Here is a 25,054-nt window from a genome sequence, read left to right on the forward strand (position 1 = left end):
TCATGGTTATAGTTAGATGATGAGGAATGGTTTGCCAAAGTTTCACCAAGTTTGTTGGCGATTTCAGATTTCGTTGTTAATAGTGTATTACCATTTTTGAAATGGTGAACTCCAGATTTTGATCCTTCGTCCTTAATCTTTTGAATCATGCTCCGAACCTTGAACATGGGTGTGTGGGAATTGATTTAAGATACATTGTTTCTCCAGGATTGACGTTTATTTTGTTTAAAAGTACGTCTCACCTTGGCGCTTGTGATGTTAACCTCATTCAGGTTCTGCACGGATGTCGGCGGAAATATTTCTCAGCTTTCTTCCTATTTTTCTAGCTTGTTTGCAATCATTATCAGACCATGGTTTACGTATATGAGCGGTGGACTTCGTTGTTAATAGTGTATTACCATTATTGAGATGGTAAACTCCATATTTTAATCCTTCGTCCTTAATCTTTTGAATAATGTTGACACCTTGAACATGGATGTGTGGGAATTCATTTTAGACTCATAGTTTCTCCAGGATTGACGTTTATTCTGTTTAAAAGAACGTCTCACCTTGGCGCTTGTGATGTTAACCTCATTCAGCACCGTTGTCGGCGGATTCCCAGCTTTATTTGTCTAGTTTGTTTACAATCATTATCAGACCATGGTTTACGTAAATGAGCGGTGAACTTAGGGATGTTTTCGTCTCCAACAGCATTTAATTAATCTGAAAATAGTTGAAAAGGATCAAGAACATTCCTGAAACTGTCAGGTTTTAGTTTTTCTGTAGATAGTGTTTGGAATAACCACCAAGTGGCCCCATAGTGGGTAGCACCGGAGTGGATTGAGGATGTACACCTCCACTCCAGTGTTACAGTAACCAGCTTTGATAGTGTTCGGGAAAATGTGAAGAGATCGGTGTTGGTTGGCTCCACCACAATGGTTAATCCTTTGACAGCTGTGACGGAATGTTGTTCAAGTTCCTTGGCAATTTCTTCTTCGGTCATGCCGGACAGGCAGCGAGTTCTGTCACGGACAATGCCCTTACATGAATTCAGTGTTTTGTGCACTTTTGTGCAACTTTGATACTGATATTGACAAACTCTTTTAATTTGAGCAGAGCCAGATCGACGCTTTGTGACATTTGTAACTTCTCCGCAGATTCCAATGATACCTTGGAGATTCAAATAGTTTCAGTTTGATTGGTTCTTTGTGTAAAGCTTTAATAACCAAGAAACGTGGCCAATAGTCAGATCCAATGGGCGTAGTAGTCTCGTAAGATTCTGTATGTCGTCTTTTTTATCCAGGTTGTTGGGAAGCCATGTCGAAAGGAGAAAGTTTTCAGCACCCCTTTTCCCAACCCATAATCGAGTGTCAACAAGGACAGTCTTATGCTGCAGCATATCTCCATGCTGCAAAGACCGAGGACAAAGGGGTGTTCTACTCCAGCAAATTTGACACGAAAAGCTATAGCTATTTACCGAATAAAAAGTCAGGCTGGTTCGATCCATGGCAATCAATTGGAGATGTACAGAATTCGGAGGTCAGCATCACCAGATTGGCCCATGAGCCAGCGTGTTATGGGCATAGGGCAAGTTTATAGATTGGTACATATATAATACTAGACATTTAGAATTAATTTATTTTTAAAATGCCAATTTTTGTGCGAAATACTATATGCAAAGCGCATTATATGACCAGCTGATTGATAGAATCGGGCCCATTCTACCGCCCGTCTAGGCAAAGTTAGGGTCGAAGTGGTGTTTTGGAGCACTATTGCCTGCTCCGGCGCCCTCATCAACCAGACCCCTTACCTCTGCCGACACAGGGCCGCAACCCACATAACGCTATCAAGAAATAACTGGTTAATATACACAGAAAATGATAAATGTGAACCAGTGAAAAATGAAAGCCAATGTTTTTTACAGATGATCTCGTTTAAATAAACTGTTGATACTGATGCGATTGACAACATACGCGCGACAGAAGGGGACGTTACAAAGCTAAAACATATCACCTCACAATAATACACTGTGTCACTCTGTCACAAAATCTCTTTCACTGTATTTGGCATTGTTGTGGTTAAATATCATCCCATCCGTGTTCTAGTGGATAGAGTGTCTGCTCGGAAAGAGGAAGGTGGGTCGATCCCCTGCCGCGTCATACCCAAAAGACGTCAAAAGATGGGACGTGTTACCCTGCCTGACGCTCGGCATCAAGGGATGAAGCAAGGACTGGTCGGATCGGAGTCTGTGTGCTTGTCTGAATTGGTATCTCAATGGGCAAGCACTTTAAAACCGGCATTAGTACGGACAAACCTGCACGCACGCACGCACGCACGCACGCACGCACGCACGCACGCACACACAAACACACACACACACACACACACTTACAAAATCAAATTGAAGCAGAAGGCCATTTTTTAAAGTTATGGTATATTTTGTAATAGATGGGCTAAAGAATTTTTAACATTTAATAACAATTCTTAAACATGATTTACACTAGACCTACACATTTGAATAGATAAGTTGATAGTTATGTTTGGGTAAATAAATATAATTAATGATGTCGTGTTGCGTAGCTTTCTAATTTTGATTAACATATAAAACAAAGAGAGGCTAATACATATATGCAATCTTTAATATGTATGAATAATACAATTATGAAGAAAATATATAGAAATGACTTGAATCACATTCAACATGAATCATACAGTATCACGCGACATCAGATCACGACTCCGGTCAACGACATTCTGGTAATTTAGGCATGTGTATGTGCCAAGATGTTTGATATATTCATATAACATATGTGTAGGTACGTAAGAAACACACAGACTAAAACAGTCAGAGCTGGATAGTAAAACAATGGATATTATTAAAATATAACGGATCAGCGCATTTAAAGTTTAGATCATTCCTGGCTTTGTGTTAAATGCCGGGCAGCAACGAGCTGGTTACACTAAAACCGAACTGCTTAATTTTAGTTTAAAGTAATATATTAAATATTAATTCCGAAATAAAGTTTTATGGAGCGATTCGGGCAAACAGCATTCATTTTAAACTTTGTTTAGAAACGGAATTAAAAATACGTTCATGAGACTAGTTTCTATCTAATAGTATCTAAAAAGATAAAAATGATCATCCAACTTCATGCAGCGGATGATGTAATAGGTCGTTCATGGACACCCAGCAAGTTGTAACAATATAAGGTTGTAGCTCGACCAATGAAATGGCTTCATTCATACACCAGCTCGACCAATGAAATGACTTTATACATCTACTATATAAAAAAACATCAATCTGATCTGACCGTACTCAAGAACACGACTTTAAAACTTTTGATATTTCTCAAGCTGTACCGACACGTAAAGCTACTTCTATGTTTACAAAGCGCGATCAAAGCTTCCTTAGTATTTCCGAAATCATTGATTTTAAGGAAGTAAACGTTCAATTTGAAAAATCTAAAGGGAACGTCGTTTTGAATTTGGATGAAAAGTAGAAAGGTTACGTGTGACCAACGCAGTGTCTTAACATATTTTCACACATTCAGAGGGGTAATATAGACTGCTCACAACATTTATAAGCGTGTGGTTATAAAAGAATCGCTCCCTTTGAGTATCATCGATTATTCAGGCTTTATACCTCCATTCTATTTGGATAAATATCATTAATCCTTTCGCCACAATAGCTCCGTTTAGGAAGTGACGTCACCTCCAGCGCCCCTATATCTGACTTTCTCTGACTTTCTCGTGAGAGTAATTTGATTGAACGGCTGTCATTAGCGGTGTTCAAATCGGACTCAGCTCGGTGTTAGAGCAGTGAATGGTCCCTTGGTATTTATCATAATAGAATAGAGGTATAATCCACTGGATAATCGGAAATGACGATGTTCTCATCCAACACGTTTTTGTCCCAGTATTACGTTGCTCTCTCACTGGACGAAGGGGATCGTCCTGTCTGCACTCATAAACATCCCTCGTCTATCTCTGCATAGGGTATGTGTTAGATGTTATTTAGAGAGTACCACAGAATTAATGTTTCTTTCTTCATGGTTCACGGCGCTTCGTTGTGTCCATAAGACACCATGGTGCTTGGTCTATCATGACATGCACATTCTGTTTAAGATACATCTTTTAGTCCATTACGAAGCCTGTATCTAAGATACCCCATTGTAGGTTACGTCAGGTGAACCCTAGGCGAACTTGGATCTTCTAGTATAAATGAAAGAAGCGTTGGTTCTTGTGTCTATCCAACCGCCCCCGTGGTCTGGTGGCAGAGCGGGCGAGCGGTTCGATCCCCGGCCGCGTCATGCCAAAAGACGTTAAAAGATGGTACTTGTTGTTACCCTGTCTAGCGCTCGGCATTAAGGGGCTAAAACAAGGACTGTTCGGCTCGGAGTCAGTATACTGTGTCTGAGTGGGGTATTCATGTTAAACTGCGGCATGGTATCTCTGTGAGCTAGCACTATAATCACCTCACCTCACCTTGGGCCAATCAGATGTCAGCTTTCTTAACAATCTCATTAAAATCAGATCAAAGTACTCGCTATCGCTAAACAAAGATCTGAGGACATCCCATTACGGGTCATGTCAGAACGACCTTTCGCGAACTTTGATACACCACTGAAATGATTAACAAGAAGTCGACATCAGTCAATTAGAAAGCAGCTTTCTCGAGCTTTACGGCACTCGTTTCAACCTGGCGACTTCCATTTGAGATGACGCTTGACAAATATGTTGACACAGTTCTCGATTAAAATTTTGAAAACTGAGCAAACGAACATTCCGGAATGTCTAATATTTGGTTGAGATTTTATAGCAACGCCTCCTCCGTTCAAATGTTTATCCCACGGAAGCCAGAGACAAATGACGGGATCAGTCGTACGGGCCATAACTGTCGTTCGGAATACCCAGTGTTAACGTTTTCGGTTGCAATTATCAGAAAACACATTCCGACTGTCAACTTTCCTGATCTGGTAAGCGATGCTTTAATTGGTCGGATGAAAGGTCCTTCTGACGTGACCCGGAATGGGATGTCCTCAGATCTTTGTTTAGCGATAGCGAGAACTAAGATCTGATTTTAATGAGAGTGGCTTTCTTAAATGATTCGACTTTATTCTTTACCGCCTTGATTCGGATATTTTGATTCGTATAAATGAAAACCCGCACAGAAATCAAATATTTCGACCATACTCCATTTTGGGTGTAGAAGCCATGGCGCACATAAACGATAAGTGAGTGAGTGCGTTGGATTTAAAGGGGAAGTGTACACGCAAAAATCACTTTCTTTCTTTTTCTAAACAAAACGCAATTTTAGAATTAGTTAGTATCTGTGTTTGAAAATATACACTCATTTTTTTCACAGTGAAAGTAGGAAGCTCACAATAGTGTGAAAATGATATGCCGTTATGAGGCCTTCGTTTTTCGAGCTAAACTGGCCTGAGTTATCCCCCTTAGATTATGACGTAATTGGTGCCAATTCAACTGGGTCCCTGTCTATTCTGAACGCAAAAGATATCAAGTACAAGTTTTCGGTAAAACAACATGGCCTACGACACACTCCGGCGCAGTGGTGACTCAGCATTACACTATGCTGGCTGGCATCTGTGACGCTAGAATCACACATCTGTACCTACAACACGTGAAGCGGCTCTAACAAAGCATGATGACGTCATAATGTTTATCAATTGGCACCAATGACGTCATATTGCAAGGGGCATAAGCCATGGTGTTTTTGTTATGGAAATAGAACACTTGGTAAATGTGAAAAATATAAATCGTTTTAATGCAAAACATATGTTAATTAATTGTGATATTTTTATATTTTTGTCTATGACACTTCTAGGTTAACACTTTTATTGTGGAAAAAGTACAAGAAAATTAGGTTCATTTCCGTGTGAACTTGCCCTTTAACGCCGCTTTGATCAGTATTCCAGTATATCACGGCGTGTCAGCTTTATGTGGGAGGAAAGCCCGAAGTGGAACAGGTTTGAGACGTTTACCACTTAGGTGAAACCCATGGGCACGGGTATGGTGCTGACAAACCTTATAACATTGATCTACATTCGGAATTTGTCGTTTGAGTTGGTTCTCGTTATTTGAAAAATATGATATGCTTGTCTGAATGTTTCATCCAATCGAAGACTCGACAATGATTTGCTGATTAGAAAGTTCACCTGACGCGACCTTCAATGGAGGTGTCGTCATATCATCACGCATGCGCAGAGGGGCATCGTATCGGAGTAAAAGAATTGATTTTAAAGAGTTCCAGTTTAATGCACCGTCGATGTGAAAGAGATATCTTGTTTATCCAACTACAATACGTCAAGTTTTGACACTCCCCTCACTTGAGCTGCGCTACAACCCGTCCAATGCAGGTCTTCACAAACAGTAGATAGTGTTAACTTAACTCCCATCGGTACCATTCCTGTTTTCTCCTGGCGTTTGCTTTCGCCTCAATAACAAATCCTGAACACTACACTTTACTGTGGCGCAGTTCCCCGTTTACACCATTTTTCACAATAAATTTCTCTTTTTCGGCGCTGTCAGATTTTGGTGTTTCTAAATAGAAAGGTCTCTTTTTCTTCTTGGCGACAAAAAGGGCTACGAAATAGAGAAGGACGGAACTTCCTCTCGTTACGCAGAACCCAGCGTGGTACTTGAGCTTTAAGTCCAAGAGACTGTACAGAAGACAAGCCCCTGAACCGGAACAGGAAGTGGCCCACGTGCGGCAGGTCGTGTCGATTATCTTCCCGAAAAACACAGGCCCTGGGAACCAACCTGGAAAGGGAAAATCAGTTACTGTACTATTCTTTTTTTATCATTATGCATGTATAATAGACTGTCTCCGTGGTCTAGTGGTGAGCGTCCGCCCGGAGAGCGGAAGATCCGGTGTATGATCCCAAACCAATAGACGTTAAAAGATGGTACTTGTTGTTGCCCTGCTTGGCTCTCGACATCAAGGGGCTAAAACAAGGACTGGACGGCTCGGAGTCAGTATACTGTGTCGGAGTGGGGTATTCATGTCTCTCTCTCTCTCTCTCTCTCTCTCTCTCTCTCTCTCTCTCACACACACACACACACACACACACACACACACACACACACACACAGACAGACAGACAGACACAGACAGACAGACAGACACAGACAGACAGACAGACACAGACAGACAGACAGACACACACACAGACACACACACACTAACACGAATGCTTGTCGGTATAGAAGTGCAGTCTTGGACGCGACGTTAAACATCCATTTCACCTCACCTCATATATAACAATTACTAGGAACTGTGAACAATATATGTTCGAAACAGCTTTCTTAAAATTACTTTACATTCTATTGTGACCACGATAGAAAACAAAATTTTGCTTTTTACATTGTCAATATTTACACGAGAAAACGTAGATTATGTGTGTCTCGTTCATGTTTCGTGTAATGTTTAATTGATTTAGTAGTTGAGTATGGTTTTACGCCGCCTGTAGTAATATACGAGCAATATCACAGAAACTGGCTTCAGACGTTGCACCCCTATGGGAAACAAAACTCGGGTCTTCGGTGTTACTAGCGAACACTTTTACCACTAGCCTACCCAACTGCTCCTGTATTTGGTTGAGTATTCGGTAAAATGGCCCAGAAGACAAAGGGTTGGTTCGTCACACCAAGGACCCAGTTTCCACTGCCCAGGTGGTACAAGGTGTGAAATCCATGCTTCGAGTCCCCGGAAGTTTGTGGCTGTAATTCTGCTAAAAGTGCGAATAACCACACTCACTCTTTGTGCAATGTGCTGCTTGAACTAAGGCCATATGTCCGTGGAGAGAACGACCATTCCCTGTGGTCCTCGAAGATATTTGATAGCGTGTTCATTGGACGAGTAAAGCCCCATTCACATGGACAAAATTTACTCATGTAAGCAAATTTATTTATGGAGTATATTTACTCATGTAAGCAAAAGTATATTTACATTGCGTTCACATGAAGTTTATGCAAGGCAGAAGTAAACATCATTTCATAAATAAATTGTGGACTTTTATCATTTGAGGCCATGTTGCTGTCGAAGATAGTCAACCAGAGGCGAAAGAGAGATCACATGACCAAAAATACTCCAAGGGCATTTATACTTATGAGTAAATATACTTTTACTAGACCTCATCAGGTGTAGCAAATATACTTTTACTCATGTCTCTTTACTCCTGGAGAATATTTACTCACGTAAGCAAATGCGTTCACATGCCACCATAAGTAAATTTACTTATGTAAGTGTATATACTCACGTAAGTAAAAGTGTCCATGTGAATGGGGCTTAAGTGTGGCTGCAATATGTTAGGGTTCTAGAAATACCACTGCCACACATCATCGGAATAGATCACTTCCTGCTTGTCAGATGGTGAACTGCACTGTGTCTACTAGATCTCCCATATGCTTACCTAGTAAAGTATTCAGGAACGCTGACAAACCTATGGCGAGGGGTTTATCTGCTTCTGTGACGCTTCTGGAACATGAAAGATAAATGAACGTATTATAACCACGACACAGTTCATAGGACAAAAGACAGTGGGGGCGTTTGATAGATTTTACGACTGCTTCTCGTAATATCTGCGTGTCATATTCCCCCCAATTTAGCATAATTATATTTTATTTGTTTTCATTTCTTCAGTCGATTTTCTAATCATCGGCTCCGAGGGATGAGTTTACATATTTCTGCCCAAAAATGAAATAAATCATCGGATTTTAATGAGTTTCCTGTTTAGCTTCGTTTAAATTTCAGGACACAACACACACTTAAAGGGGGATAACTCAGTGTGGCATGAGTGGAAGTTAATGCACTGTTGGCTGTAATCTCATTAAAATCAGACCCTTTACTTTAACACGATGCCTTTCTCCGTGAAGATCTGAGAACACCTCTGTACGAGGTCGCGTCATGTAAGCTTTAAAATCTTTTAATTAACGTCGATGCATCTCAATTCCCGCATTCATGACAAACTCGTGCAGTTCCGGAACAAGCCGAATAGCTTCTTGCAGGTTACGGAAAGAGGCGAGTGGTGACGAATGCAATTCCCTGTATGAGTGAGCGAGGCATTTAGACAAGCGTATCCGATTTCTGTATCTCGGGAGCGGTTATAATCGAGGAGTTCCGAATGCAAAAGCTTAAAGCCGTGCTATTATTTGTTGTGAATATTTTACATATCCTGTCGTTTCATGCGCCCTGGCAGTGCATCCACTCTTTCTAGGGTATATTTGTGTTCTTTTTATTTCTTCGATCCAAATTTCCGTATCAGGACATAAAGAACCATTTCAGAAAGAGGACATCTTAACATCAAGAATTCACACATCCTTTATCTAGACTAGACGGTCAAAGATAAAACGGAATAAACAGGTGGTTATTGGGTCTTGAACAAGATTAAAATGTGCCAGTTATTTGTTTGTTTGTTGTTTAACGCAGCCCTCAGCAATATTCCAGCTGTAGGGACTAGACAATCCATTGATTGACATCATGAGCATCGATCTCCGCAATTGGGATAGGCATCAATGAAATGAGCGAGCCTGACCACCCGATCCCGTTAGTTGTCTCTTACGACAACACAGTCGTTTCTTATGACAAGCTTGGGTTGCTGAAGACGGGTGGCCAGTTATTTAACCAGGAAAAACGCACGTGATAGTTAGTTCAGCTTACCTAATTATATACGATTATCTACAGTGTGTACAAATAACGATGATGGGTCATGTATGTATTACTTATGATGGATGGAAGCGAGAGTGGCCCAGTCATCTAAGGAGCAACAATTCGCTGTGCAGAGTTGTGTCCCTTTGGCACGCCAGAAAATATGATTGTGGGTTCCAATCCTGGTTAACCCCGATTATGTTTCTAGGTTTGTCACCACCATAAACGTGTTCGTGGGTTTCACCGAGGTTGTAAACGTCTGAGACCTACACCACTTCGGGCTTTCCTCCCATATCAAGCTGACGCGCCGTGATGTAACGAGAATACTGTCCAAAGTGGCGTTAAACCCAACTCACTCACTCACTTACCCACCCACTTACAAGTGACCAGAGTGCTTTGTGAACATGGCGGATGTATAAGGTTCATCTCTACTGACCTAATTGTGACGATAAATCCGGGCATCATTCCGAGGGTCGCTGTGAAGGCACCGAAGAACATGACGGCGATGTAGGGGTAGAGGTTGCTGCAGCCGCTCTCACACAGACCAGGCACTGCTGTGGAGTTGCCGGAGATGCACGCGCACCCCGTGTAATACTGAAACAAACCAGTGTGCTTGAGTTCGCTTAGATAAATGTATCCTCCGGTTTGTGGATAGGAGCAGTGCCACCCATCCTCCATATCTCCACCTACACTCACATCTGGATCTTGTCGGTCACCCAGACCCTGGAGAACATATTGAAAAGAAGTCCAACTAGCAGTCTAGAATGGTTTGGCAAGTTCAAATCGCTTCGGTTCTAGGATTGTTCGGGGCTCCATTAAGATTTTATTTTTCATATTTTGTAGATATATATTTTTGAATAAGATAAATGTATTTTTGGGACTAAATGTCAGTCTACCCTGGATCTATTCACGTGGTTCTTGCGATCTCAAATCACCCGCCCTTGATTTTCATTAGCCAATTTGATTTGCTAGGCTACTCAATCTAACGATCCAATTAGAATGGGAGTTACAAACCAGCCTCAATGTTGGGTTGGCGATATCAACACCATGGCGGTAAGTCGCATGGATAACGATAGAGTTTGCGAAAAGTTCAACATCGAAAAGCTGACAGACACGCAAAAGAAAGCTTTCAAAAATCTTGTTGAAAGGTTGTCCATTAAAACTGGCGGGGGCAAGCCCCATTTCCTTTTCCCTTATCTCGACGTCTGATTGGTCGGTAAATGAAAATCAAGGGCGGATACTTTAAAATCGCGAGAGCCACGGGTAGGGATCCTGGGGTTTGTGTAAGTTTATCGAAATTCGAGCCCTTGGGATATAGAGGATGGGCGCAGCCGTTTAAACATTGTTTCTGTATTTGTAAACCTGCGTTTAGAGATAATGTTCTACGCCATATTGCAATCATACACAGCCTCAAGTGAATAGACTGCTACGAGTACAGGTTATAGATCATTTTAGGGAGCAACCATTCTGGAAAAGAGAATATGTGAAAAATAATGGTTGCTCCCTTATGTGTATATCGCGTTAAGGTCTAGGACTGAGCATGCTGATTTACCAACGACTACAGGTGGATGAAAGCTGCGAAACAACACATGGACCACTACCTGACTTGGCAGGGTAAGATTGTTCTCTACACATCTATCATTCGCCCCATTATGTGTCACTGTTGTACCAAGACCAGCACATCAAATTTTGAAAAGCATCAAGAACGGGCTCCAGGATTTATTTGCACTGACTACGACATCCCTCTCCCATCCCTCTTGCCTCCATCTGTCACTGTCACTACCTATGTAAATTGCCTAAAGGAAGCGGCACTGAATGTTCTCAAATTTGCTAACAAAATTTCTCCCGCATACAATGAATATTTGATAAATTTAAAGTGATCGACCTTCTCCTTCAGATAGGTACTTACAGCGGACATCCACGAGTAAGAACATCTAAATTCAGGACAAGTAAATATGATAATTGATGTGCCCTGCAGGGCGATGTGGATAAAGCCTTGTGGATAAAGCGTTCGCTCGTCATGCCGAGGGGCGGTCGCGTAGCCTAGTGGTTAAAGGGTTTGCTCGCCGTGATATTGCTGGAATATTGTTAAAAGCGGCGTAAAACCATACTAACTCACTTGTCACGACAAAGACCCATGTTAGATTCCCCAATGTCTGAAGCCTCTTTCTAGTGTCTATTGCCCATAAATAATTAACTAAGACATGTGTTACCTCTGTGTCAGATGACGGGCATCCGGCGTGACATGGGGACTGGTAGCTCATCCCATCCTCGCCACACACGGGGAAAAAATCGTTGACGTCACAACCACAGCTCGATGTGCAGGTCAGTGGTGGTGTCGTGGTGTTACTGGAAATATATATATAATTGAGTGTCGATGTCGTGGGTCATTGCTCATTTCATCAACCATTGGTTTGTCTAGCCCAGACTATCATTTACAGGCCGTCTTGTTATTGATGGAACATTTCTGACTGCGGCGTAAAACAACGAAGAGATATTATACAATTACGTTGTCCCATTTTTATCATAAAAAAACTATTTTCTTTAAATTAAACTGTTTGGCTTCAATTGTTATTTCAACAAAATATATTAACACATGGCGAAAATAGTGAACGTGTTGACAATTTGTCATTCTGGTAAGAGTTATTTCCTTCAGAAAAGAGGGCAGATTTACATGCCGCAGATGTGTATATAGGTCAATAGAAATACAGATCGAGTGTTTGCGCATGTCGCAATGTAAACCAGTGGTGCAATAGTATGCATCGAGTAAAGGGGGATAATGGTATAAAACACCATACACAGTTTTTTTTCGTTTATCGCCGCACGGAACTCAAATTAAGTCATATTCCACAGAGTTTCTTTAAATGATAATCCCAGAATCATTGTCAGAATAAAAGCAACAACATTCTGCCACTAAACATTCAAGTCAATGTCTTAAAGAAATGACGTGAAAAATGTCTTTATTGTATTTCTTTAATCATATCTAGGAAAACTAAAGAAAACTAAAGTAAAAATAAAACAAAATAAATAAAAATACAAAATAAATCTTCATTGCAATACACTGTATAAAACAGGGCTTTTGGTTTGAGTTATGGGACTGATTCTAAATCCTCACAATTTTAATAAATGTGATCGAGGTCACACTGTACTCTTGTAGACGATGACCTCCTGGCGTCAACTCGCTCAACACTCCAGCAAGGCAGCACAGCTATCGGGTGTACTTGCATGCAGGCGGTATATCGGTGTAAGGACAAAGCAAGCGGGCTTGTACATGTTATATCAGCTACGCGTTATTTATTTAAGCTGCATGAATCTACTCTACTGATATAGGAGATTTAACGTGCGCTTTCCTCCGTGAGCGTAGGTAATATAGGTCAGGGTGATGTTACCCAGGCACATTAAACAACTGGCTGATACGTGTTGAGGGCCCTCATTCCACGACTGGGGGGTGATAGTGTTGCACATTTATAAGCATGTAGGTCTATATTCTTTTCATAAGACATTGCAAGTTGTGTCTGAGTGAGTGAGTTGGGTGTTTAACGCCGCTTTGAACACTATTTCAGTAAAGTTATGCCAACCTGATATCGGAGGGAAGCCCTAAGGGGGTCAGGTCTCAAACGTTTGACTCTTTGATGAAACGCACGGATGTGGTGGTGAAAAACCTAGGACCATAAACCGGGATTCGAACCCACGACCACATGTTTCTGGCCCTCCCAAGGGACGCAACTCTGCATAACGAATTGCGGCACCTCAGACGACTGGGTCACCCCAGCCCCAGTTATGCCTGAAGATCTGCCTTTGTATGATTCTTGAAGTTATCAGCAGTCTGTACCTTAGAGGTATTGTATATTCCCCAGGGAGCTGAGAATGAGCATAGAGAGCACGCTGACCCATGGACCGGGGTAATAATGTTAGCGAGTTGAGAATGCATCTTGTGTATGGATACTAGCGCAATATAAGCACACACAAATCATTATTATAACTTACAACACGTGTTCCACGTATTACACCACGGACCATGCGTCCAACGTTTACATCTTCTGAATAATGAATTAAGATATTAACACTGCAGACGGAAAGTACATTTCTACGTGTTTTCTCAAGGAAAGTCACTTTGTAAATACAAATTCAAATTGAACACGATAATTTGTATTGGATTTGTGGTATTATCAGGTGGTGACTAATACGTGAATTGTCACAAGTTATAGACACTTTTAAAGGGGCATTCTCACTTAAGTTAACAAATATCAGCAATCAGCGCAATTCGCTGTGAAGAGTTGCGTCCCTTTGGCACGCCAGAAGCCTATAATTGTAGGTTCGAATCCCGGTTCGCCCCGATTATGTTTCTAGGTTTGTCAGCACCATACCCGTGCTCCTGGGTTTCACCAAAGTGGTAAACGTCTGAGACCTGCATCACTTCGGGCTTTCCTCCCACATTAAAGTGACATGCCGCGATATATAATTGGAATACTGTTAAAATCGGCGTTAAATCCAATTCACTCACTCACTCAGCTGAGTATTAAATCCCTTTTTCACCGCTGAGAGACAGAACAAATCCCTTATACCCCGCTTCAAAGCAAAATGCCGCACGCTTTTTCTGAGTCAATAGAGGTCACGTGACATAGCACAAGTTGATCTCAGCTCAGTCGAACAGATGCTTTATCAATTTTGAATTTGTCTTAATTATTTTACATGACGGTAAGATAAATTCGTTGTGTAAGGATCACGCGGGGTACATTGGGTTTTATGCGTGCCCCGTTAGGATTTATACCATTCCGGCTCGTGGCATATAACCTAACGCATAAAACCCCATGTTTCCCTCGTTATTCTGCTACAACTTCTGTTGTCCACGTTACGCTCACCTGATCAGCTGGGTGGTATGGTGCCCCACGATGTCGGGTTGGGAACAGCCCAGGAAGAAGCCGCTAGAGCTCAGCAGCACGGAGACGGAGTTTATCACTGTGAGGAAGATAATGCAGGTGATGGGCCGCATCTTCAGCTTGGAGGTGATGATGCCCCCTAACATGGAACCACCAGCAGCAGCAATGAGGTTCAGGGCACCTGTAACGTGGAGATGAGGCTTGTCAGTAAACATGATAAACCCAATCACATAATCCTAAGAAATCCATTGCACGATTCTGACTATATCATAAGCAAGTATCCATGTCTGATGCCAGGTGTTCCCACCAGTGGAACCCGTCACAAACACATGCAAAGTCACTTTAAATAAGTCAACACAGGGAATTTCATCAGACATCAGACATTGTCAGTGATCAGACAAACCCCGTTAGCCCGGATCCTGCTTAGCCGGAAACCCCACATACCGGCCAACGTAAGGCTATTACTCTAACAAAGACTCTTTACTCGGGAAATATATGAACCCAAAGGATCTCTGGGAAAGCCTGATCTTAAATTGCCACAGTAAGTGACTGAGTTGGCTTTAACGCTGCTTTTAGCTGTATTTCAGTTATATCACGACATGTCAGCTTGATGTGGGAGGAAAGCCCGACGTGATCCAGTGTTAGGCGTTTACCACTTTGGTGAAATCCACAGGTATGGTGCTATCAAACCTAAAAACATAATCGGACGAACCGGGATTCGAACCCGCGATCATAGGTTTCTGCACAGCGAATTGCGGCGGCGTAGATGACTTGACCACCCGTGTCCTCGTCAACACTAAAAGAACTTGACCCTAATTACTGACATTTCACTGCCGTCATCTGTTGACGCGAAGCATCTACAGGAAATATCATTGTCCAGGAAATCGATTAATCAAGACAATGTAAGTTCATGGCAGGAAGGATGTTATCGTTTAAAATCTTCACACCGCTTGTCCCAGCTATGAGAATCAATGGATTCTTCGATACGCCCTTGACCCGTTTCACTAAGCAACCGTAGTGCTAAGATCGTCGTAACTCCCATACTTTAACACAGGCTTACGATCGTTGTAGTATAAGATCGCTTTGTGCAACGAGGACCTGGGCCGTTCGCCCCATACATTGAATGAATCACTAACCCTCTTGCAATATTAAAAGATATGTGTAAGGTGATATATTATGTATTTGTTGGTGAAGTCCACCACGCAGATCTCCTGTCACTCACAGTAAGATCTGGAAACCTTTGACTCGATTCATTACAACCAAGGTGAGGTGAAATGGGGTCCAAGATTATTGCACTTATATAGCGACGTGTATGCACGTGTGTGTGTGGCTGCTTGTACTACTCCGGACTGATGCCGATTTATAGTGCTAGCTCACTGAGATACTATGCCGCAGTTTAACATGAATACCCCACTCAGACACAGTATACTGACTCCGAGCCGACCAGTCCTTGTTTTAGCCCCTTAATGCCGAGCGCCAGACAGGGTAACAACAAGTACCATTTTTTAACGTCTTTTGGTACGATGCGGCCGGGGATCGAACCCAGGCCTAGAGCACGGAAGCCATTACAACCAAGAGAATACCTTCAGGTAAAGTAATTGTGCAACATTTCTTTTTATTGAATAACGGCCATATTATCACACTTTGAGAGATACTTACACTCCAATACAGAAAGCGAAATATGTCATAGTTGACCCCATTGCATTAAAATCTATCGGTATAATCAATATTCAATCCGTATGTAATGTACAGTACTCGACAATTTGCGTGATCTCTTCCTAGGATAACTTGTATATACGTCATGAGGACCTCATGCGGCAAGTATTATATATACATCATCAGCGAATGTGAGGTGAAATGGTGTTCTAATTCAAAATCATTATACGCGTGCGTGCGTGCGTGCGTGCGTGCGTGCGTGCGTGGACTCATGCCAATGTAATTGAGCTGACCAACTGGGAAATCATGCCGCAGTTTAACATGGATACCCTACTCAGACCCACTCGTTGTGTTGTTCTCTTACTGCCGAGCGTCACGCACGGTAACAACAAGTACCACATTTTAACGACTTTTTGAGATGACGCGAACAGGAGATAGTAGCCATAGACCCCCCGCCCTCCGAGCAGCCACTATATCCAGTGGACCACGGAGGCGTGAATGTACCAACATACGTACCGAGTATGATATTTGCTTTCCATGCTGGTATTTGAAACTGGACTTCGATGTATTTAGGCAGGAAGGACAACATCCCACTGATGGCGAACAAGTTGAGGCAGGCACCGAACACCATACACATGTAAATAGGATTGGTCAACAGCCGAATCACCGCCTTCAGCAACTCTTTTCACATGAAAATAAAAAAAAGTATTTTTAATTCTCTATAGGCCATATCAGGTCTACAAACAAAATCAAAACCCCAATATTACCCTTTAATTATGATTGTATATTAAAATCACTGCGACTGAACCCCATAATGGAACGATCCAGTACATCTGCCCGGGGCAAGGATCTTTTCTGACTGTATAAGTCCAGTTTCCAACCTTGCCGAAACAAGGCTGGAATTTCGTGGCTCTATCATAGCGCCACCAGTTATTACGAGTTATGTCCCTCGTACGTCCTTCCTTTTGACCAATTACCTGTCAATATCACTTGCATTTGCTTCAAACAAAATGGCGGCGCCCAGTCAAGACGATCTGATCGACAATCAATATCTTTATTGTGATAGAATAGGTCTTTCCTCGTGAAAAAACATCAAATCACTCGAGCACCTTGATTAAAAGCATGAAGAGATTTGGAAAACATTTGTCAACGCCAACTTGACGGAACACATGCTCTGCAAATCCTGCAATCGACCGAAATCTGCAGGGCATTCGCCATGTTGTTTACGAACCAAATGTCGATTTCGTACGCGATGCTGATTGGACTATGCATAGACTCGTTAGTCCCGCTAAAATAATAACTCCATCATTCCAGCCAAGCTCGGAAGGTTGGACATTGTTATAGTCAGTTAATTCCCTTGCCTCTGGAAGATGGACCCGGTATGAGGCCAAGTAGAACCGAGAGGATTTGAATGCTTACGAAGGGAGATAACTCGATCTTACAAATACATTTCATATCGGGTGCAAATGGCCCTTTTGTTGGCCTACATCACCCTTATACTATACCGCCACCACCTATATTTCATACGATAAAAGTAAGTAACTCACCTGTTACGTCGCGTTTAAAGCTAATCCTCCTCCTTTCCTCTATTTGGGCGACTGTTCGGTCACGTGGTTTAATGCGCCGGGGGAAGAAGAAGAGTGGGATGCTGGCGAGAACCCCACCTATCCCGAACACGAGGAAGCCAAGCCACCACGCCCCGATCCATCGAGGATCCCGGGGGGTGAGAGTGGTAGCTAGGGTTAGAGAGGGGTGTTATTATTTTTTTGGTCATAGCACAGACTTTGTTATATATGTTTAAAGATTGCGCCTTAAATTATGTAATACGTTACACAATCGACGCTTCTAAGACGTGGTATAACAATCGGATATCTTACCAAAACTTGAACCTTTTCCTGTCGTGAGTCATATTTTCCCGCATTTTATTTCATACCAATGAAATATTTTCTCCAAAACATACGCCCCCGAGACTTTAAAGTTATGTTTACAATGTGTGAACATTAAATATTTACTCCTTGCGATGACCTGTTCCAGAAAGCTATTCAACAGATACCTCTGTCATTGGCCGCAGAAACCAATGTGGTACTACTTCCATTGAATTTACACACTTGACATAATGACTGTCCTATGAGGCGGAATAAGCCGAAAATGCCCGAAAGATGTGCTGACGTACTTACCCTCCAACGTAACAGGGATCTTGCTGAACACGCCACCTAGCGTGAATGCTATAGCTGGCCCAAATATACTCAGACCGGTGATGATTCCTGTAACGAGAGGAAATCGTTGGTTCTCGGACTAAGTTTTAATGTTCTGTTTGTTTAATTCATAAAACTTTCTTGCTACTCAACAACAGTCTGTCAACTTGGTCTTGGCTGCTCATCATTAGGCTCGTGTTTTCAGTAAGAAAGTACTGGTGGGCTCTAATCTTTCAATTTTGTGAGTTGCAAGTACAACTTCGCCTAACGGTTACTTTTCACTTTTACTTTTGAGAAATGGCGACTGGTCTTTTAAAAAATATTGTAAAACAATTCTTCCTTACTCTTTTTGGTGATATTGTAATAGGATAACACCAGCTGTTCATGGAAATCCTACTTAGTTGTTTCCCCTAGCCGTACCAGGATCCGCTGATCCGCTGGTCATGGGTTTGAATTCCAGATTCTCCCCCATCATATACTTGAATTTGTTGAAAACACTCAAGCTTACTTCTTAAGAAAATACGCTTAAGCATTTCCCAAAAGTGTTCAACTTGACACTGATCAATCAATCGATTGAACATTCAAAACCAACAGTCTCTCTCTCTCTCTCTCTCTCTCTCTCTCTCTCTCTCTCTCTCTATCTCTCTCTCTCTCTCTCTCTCTCTCTCTCTCAATAACCCTAATTTAGAAAAGGATACAGAATAAAACATTGTCGCAATTTGTTTCAGGATATCCGTTGTGATACCAATAAATACTCGGCAATGACATTTGCAACAGAGAGAACTTGTCCCAATCGTATGTCCGTTCAAAGGTCACCAACTTTAGATAACCTTGTTGTTTATGAAGGCGAACCGTAACGTTGACTATATTCGTGATTTTAATTCTGTACACTAAATCTGTAATGCTTTTTTTCGTACCTTTCTGTATCAACGTATGTTCCCATTATACTTACTTGGGGAGGGTCATGAAAAAAATGGATTTTTTTTAATCATATAAAATGTGCTTTTGCATTTTGTTTTTTCAGAGAGGGTCATGAAAAGATGTACATGGACATGGGGAGGGTCAGCGGTATGTTGCTGTCATACTTCTGATTAACATCTTCCTGATGAGTGAGGGAGTGAGTTGGGTTTAACGCCGCTTTTAACAGTATTCCAGTTATATCGCGGCGTGTCAGCTTAATGTGGGAAGAAAGCCCGAAGTGATGCAGGTCTCAGACGTTTACCACTTCGGTGAAACCCACGAGCACGCGTATGGTGCTGACAAACCAAGAATTATAATCGGGGCGAACCGGGATTCGAACCCACAATCATAGGTTTCTGACATGCCCAAGGGACGCAACTCTGCACAGCGAATCGTGGCCCCTGACGAATGGGCCACCCGTGCCCTCCATCTTCCTGATGGTGCAACCAGCACAGAGCAAACTGATGTGATTTACCTATACATGTTTGCGATACTATTTGCGTTAAGGCGGAAACGGAGAGAGTCACTTCCCTTAGCAGTGGCAAGATCAGCTGATCGGGGTTCGAATCCAAAATTTGCCCTGCTCATGGTCCATGGTTTGACAGCACATACCAGTGCTTGGGGGTTTCACCTAAATGGTAGACGTCTAAAACCTGCGCCACTTTGGGCTTTCTACCACATTAGACTGACAAGCCGTGATATGACTGACATACTGTTCAAACCCCGATTAACCCAACACACTTAGAACGGGCCAAGACCCTGCATCCTCATCCTTTGCCTCCTCCTTCTACCAATGTCTACAAACTAATGCCCTGTTGTATCCTGGCAGCACATGCCTAATGCTCTAGTGATTTAAGAAATAAACGATTCTTGATCGTTGTTTATCGTACAATAAAACACTGCAGGGAGAATAAACCATGCGTGGCGCCCCTAGTGGTTTATTCTCCCTGCAGTGTTTTATTGTACGATAAACAACGACCATGAGTCGTTTATTTCTTATATGAGCTATCAACATTATGTACAGCCTCGTTAAGGATGTTAGTAAAAAGTACACGCTTTAAGATATTTACCCATATTTAAATAATGATGTCTCCTTGAATAGAATCCGAACGTGGCAATGTCGGACAAGTCCATTGTATGAACAGGTTCTAAATGTGGTCTTTCCGGCATATTCTCACAATGGTCACGTCGATTATCTATACCTTTTCTCCCAATATCGATTGTCATATCTCTCCCACTTATGGAACGATCGTTCGGCCACTGCGTTTGGCCACTGCGTTGCCTTGCTTCATCAATCGGGAACAACTCACTAGACACTTCCCTCTGAAAAATAACGTCGTCCAATTTACGACGTCATGACGTTGAGAGCGCATGTTCGAATCTTCAGAAATGACGTCATGAACAATGTTTTATCAAGAAATTGTTCATTGTTCTTTGCGATTTATCGGGTAGATACCTTATATAATTGATTAAACGTAATCAAGAAAATATGTTTGAAATCTTCGATATGGTCATACTGAATTTCTTTTAATTCTCACACCGAAAAAAGGGTTTTAAATAGTTGACGTCCAAACTGCACAAAATACCTGGGTGCGTTGTGCACTGGATGAAAATGTGCTACACATGTGGGAAGGTCACAAGTCAAGTCACACTAAAACAAGATCACTGTTAAAGACTTACGACGCCAGCGATATGATAATTTATATATAAAATGTTCGTATTTATTATCAGAATTTTTACGTTGCATTTATTGTTGTATATTTAATACAAATGCCTTTATCCTATCTTGTTTTATTATGCTGAAATATGATAATGTATGTCATAAACACGTGAAGCATGAATTTCCCTTTTCACAATGTCACCGTAAAAGCAAAATAACCAGGTTTAAACAACGGTAATCAAACTACATATGTACAAATTGGTGGTAAAATCGGAAGTATGAAAGATACAAATTGTGAAGATTCAACTGAGAAAATTGATGTTTACTCACATCTAAGTATATTTTATCGCAACACTGTTATCGCGAAATATTTTTGAACATTATTCCAATCAATAGTTCAATGCCAGTGCCACGGTTTTCGCCTCTCGCACTTTGATCTAACGAGACTTTCAATAAATATCGCGAACTTCCGGCTATTACATGGTAGCATTCAGAGTAAACTGACGGACAAAAGAAAGTACACACCCATGTTTGATGGTGCTTGAAAAGGAAACAAACAGGAAATGGGCATTCGACGTTTATGTACTTGATACGGGTGTTTTGACCCTTAAGTTTTGAGTGTTTGGTGATTGTTTTCAGCCTAGTAACGTTTTGATACATCGCACATTTGAATTAAAATAAAAAAGCCATTCCTTATTGAATTATGAGAGAATGTAGTGAAGAGTATTTTACAACCTTTATTCAATTACTTTTAGAATAATATAATAACATTGTTCTCTCGCAGTAAATTCCGATGTCAAATAACGACGTATCTTAGACAGATGGTTATAATGCGTCCCCAAACCGTCATTTTTTCGTCCAATGACCATATACGAGGGAAAACGACGTTTTCGTGATTGCAGTGTAACATCAGTGATAATATCATCTTTCTACGTCGTTGTAAAATATCAAAGCAGGTTTTGGCTAGATGTTTTGTTTTGTTTTGTAGATTTTCAACTAAAATGAACTGTTATCATTTTAAGATAACAGGCGTTTAGCAAAAGTTTAAGGCGCAAGAAATCATAAACGGGACAATTCAAAAATGAACTTTTTTTCCCAATCACGTTGTTTACATAAGGGGCATATACGTTGATCGACAAGAAGGTTCTCAAATCTCATAATGGCAATAGAGTGTTTGGGGGCTTGATTTAACCAGTGGCTCGACGAGATCCTATTTGGGACGCTAGCCTTGTGATGGAAACATATAAATGAATCAACTTACCAAGGTATAAGGTTGTCTTCGTTTTCTCTACGTTATCATCAACGTATGTTGCGATGAACGGGTAGCGAGGTGACTTTCCGAAACCTTGGAGGATCATTCCGATTGCTATCAGAGCAATCGCGAAACTTCTTGTAGACTCGGGTATGTTCGCAATACTAGCTGAATCTAGCCTGTCTAAACAAGTGTCACCATCAGAAAAGTTACTGATACTATGACTTTGACCTATGGTACAAAATCGTCCTCCAAGGAGCCGAGAAGTGTTCATCCCTGTTGAATTGACCCAGGGGTGAAGGTCATTTTTGGTAGCAAAATACGGAATACTGCAAATAAGGCCCGAGACTCCAAACAGAATGGTAGACAGACCCAACACCCGAGGAATGTGGGTCCTGCGAGCGATGTAGCTCATGGCTAGCGTAGTCAGCAAGTAGCCGATGTCGTTGCAGCTGAGGAGGAAGCCACTGACGGAACTGCTGAACCCGAACTGTTTTTCTAATGTGGTGATCTGCGAATTGATGTAGATGGAGACAGTGGAAGTCAGCAAGCCTGACAAACTGTACATTGCCGAGAATACGCCCATGGTTGCACAGCACTGTAAAGCAGTCGGTCGGCACCCACCTATCCCACAATACACTTCATCTTCCGATATGACTTCCTCATCCGGTTTCGTCGCCATGTGATTATTGTTGTTCCCGAGGAAGGCTCGACTGTCTTTGGTTTTCGATGACATGATTAATAGTTCTGTGTCCTTTGACCAGTAATACTACATACAATGACGTCTTAGACCAACAACGCCATGCACCGTCCTGTAAGACTCCAACCTATGTTGCCCCTATGTCTCTCCGTGTATGACCCTGGAACGATATAAACAATATGTAGATATATAATGTCTCTTCACATTGCATCACTTCAGTAGCATAACTCTATCTGAATCAAGGGCACGTGTGGAAAGGTCGTTTAACGCGCCGCTATTCGTTTGTACACCGTTACGTTATGTAGATCGTGGGTTCTAATCCCAGCTTCTCCCTGCCTTCGTCAGCATCATACCCATGCTCGTGTGTTTCACCTCGAGCGTTTCCTCCTAAGCTGACATGCCGTGATATAACTGTTCAAAGCGGGGTTAAACCAAACTATATCACTATACCCATAAAACCAGGCCAATTCAATTCATTCTTTAATAATGCCATCTGCAAATTTACTCAATAGGCTTGGTCTGGGCGGTCTTCTGGAACAAAGAAACTAGTTATTACCATGTAACCATGCAACATACTCGTTTCAAAATGTCTCAAGTAATTAGAACCTGACCTAATTCTTCAGCAATCTATGATTGTCGTAAAAGGCGATGTTATTGCGACAATATATGCCGAGGTGCACTACACATATAGTCGTTATTCGTCAGAGCAAACAAAATAAACTTGGAGATGACGATATTGTTGATGTCGACTATGTTTGTCGTAAGAGGCGACTAACGTGATCGGGTGGATGCATGTCATCGTATCCCAGTTGCGTAGATCAATGCGCATGATGTCAATCACTGGTCCAGGTTCGATTATTTACAGACAGCCGTCATTTTGCTGGAATATTACTGAGTGTGGCGTTAAATAACAAACAAAGAAGCAAACATATTTTCAAGGGCCCAATTTCACAAAGCAATCTTAGCACTTAGAGTATTGAAAGTCTTTGTTAAAGTAAGGGAGTATACGATGGTCTCAGGGCGAAGACGCCGAAGACCCGGGTTCGATTCCCGACATGGGTACAATGTGTGAAGCCCATTTCTGGTGTCCCCCGCCGTGATATTGCTGGAATATTGCTAAAAGCGGCGTAAAACCATACTCACTCACTCACTCAGGGCGAAGGTCGCTTTTTGCAAGCGGCCCGGACATTCAGAAAATCTCAACGCGGTGTCTTTTAATGTCAAAGATATGATTCGAGTTGAGTATTGCTATATATAATATTAAAGGACAGAATGGAAAATATTATATTTTTTAACCAATGTACTTCTGAAGCATTAATTACCAGACTGAGTATAAAATTGCATTTTATGTGACAATCAAGCTGTTGATGTTTGAGACTACCTCTGTAAAGATGGTTAACGCTGAATCTTAACTTCCCCCAAAGGTTACATAACGGACTTCATCAAGTGTGATACCCACTCTGCGGATATCATTAAAAATTGGAACTCCAAATAAACTGTTAAGCATTGGTGTCATGATTGTCTCCACAGCCTACATGGCGACATGGCGTTGGAATGTCTGTAAGGGAATGAAACTGAACATACTTGCCATAAGTAAATATTTTAATACAGTAGGACTTTCTAGTCATTTTCAACCATCCGTTGAAAAACCTTTATGGTCGATGTTCCTTTGGCAATGGTACTAGGCTATTTTCCCACACCGAGACGAGGTATATATAGCCCTTGGGTCACCGACATTGTATTATATAGCCCTCGTGTCACCGACATTTGTTTGACACCGACTATGCTTTCAGTACTCGTCACATGAAGAAAAACGTGTCCGCGTGAATTCGCCAGTGCGTTGAATCAACCTTGAACCCACCAGGGCTGAGTGATTTGTTTTGTTATATGTGTACCAAGTGTTTATTGATTGTGTCCTGTCAACTGAAAATATGTCCTGACGTAGAAACATTATATACCCATATTATTATCACTGTCACTTCCGTTTCGGGTTTCAAGGTTTGTTTGGTTGACAGACTCAGTGGTTCAAATATTTACAGACCGACGTCGTGTATTTGGAATGTTGGTGTGACGTTAAACAACCATGTGAGGTTTTTATCACATAT

At 41.7% G+C, this 25,054-nt stretch overlaps 1 protein-coding gene across 1 annotated transcript in view; it reads right to left on the reverse strand.

Annotated features, from left to right (window-relative positions):
* Positions 1 to 6,230: 6,230 nt before the first annotated feature.
* The window catches only part of LOC124139491 (solute carrier organic anion transporter family member 2A1-like), a 28,220-nt gene continuing 9,396 nt past the window's right edge, over positions 6,231 to 25,054 (reverse strand). The window contains exons 2-10 of the mRNA XM_046506588.2: positions 22,259 to 23,109; positions 18,360 to 18,446; positions 17,730 to 17,918; positions 16,699 to 16,863; positions 14,509 to 14,707; positions 11,860 to 11,995; positions 10,083 to 10,240; positions 8,412 to 8,476; positions 6,231 to 6,759 (exon numbers count right to left, since the gene is read on the reverse strand). Of these exons, the coding sequence (XP_046362544.2) occupies positions 6,455 to 6,759; positions 8,412 to 8,476; positions 10,083 to 10,240; positions 11,860 to 11,995; positions 14,509 to 14,707; positions 16,699 to 16,863; positions 17,730 to 17,918; positions 18,360 to 18,446; positions 22,259 to 22,985 (2,031 nt within the window). The 5' untranslated portion in view covers positions 22,986 to 23,109 and the 3' untranslated portion in view covers positions 6,231 to 6,454. The remainder of the gene's footprint in view (positions 6,760 to 8,411; positions 8,477 to 10,082; positions 10,241 to 11,859; positions 11,996 to 14,508; positions 14,708 to 16,698; positions 16,864 to 17,729; positions 17,919 to 18,359; positions 18,447 to 22,258; positions 23,110 to 25,054) is intronic.

Source organism: Haliotis rufescens, unplaced genomic scaffold, assembly GCF_023055435.1.
Source record: "Haliotis rufescens isolate VD_foot unplaced genomic scaffold, xgHalRufe1.0.p SCAF_1, whole genome shotgun sequence".
NCBI classification, from domain to species: Eukaryota; Metazoa; Mollusca; class Gastropoda; order Lepetellida; family Haliotidae; genus Haliotis; species Haliotis rufescens.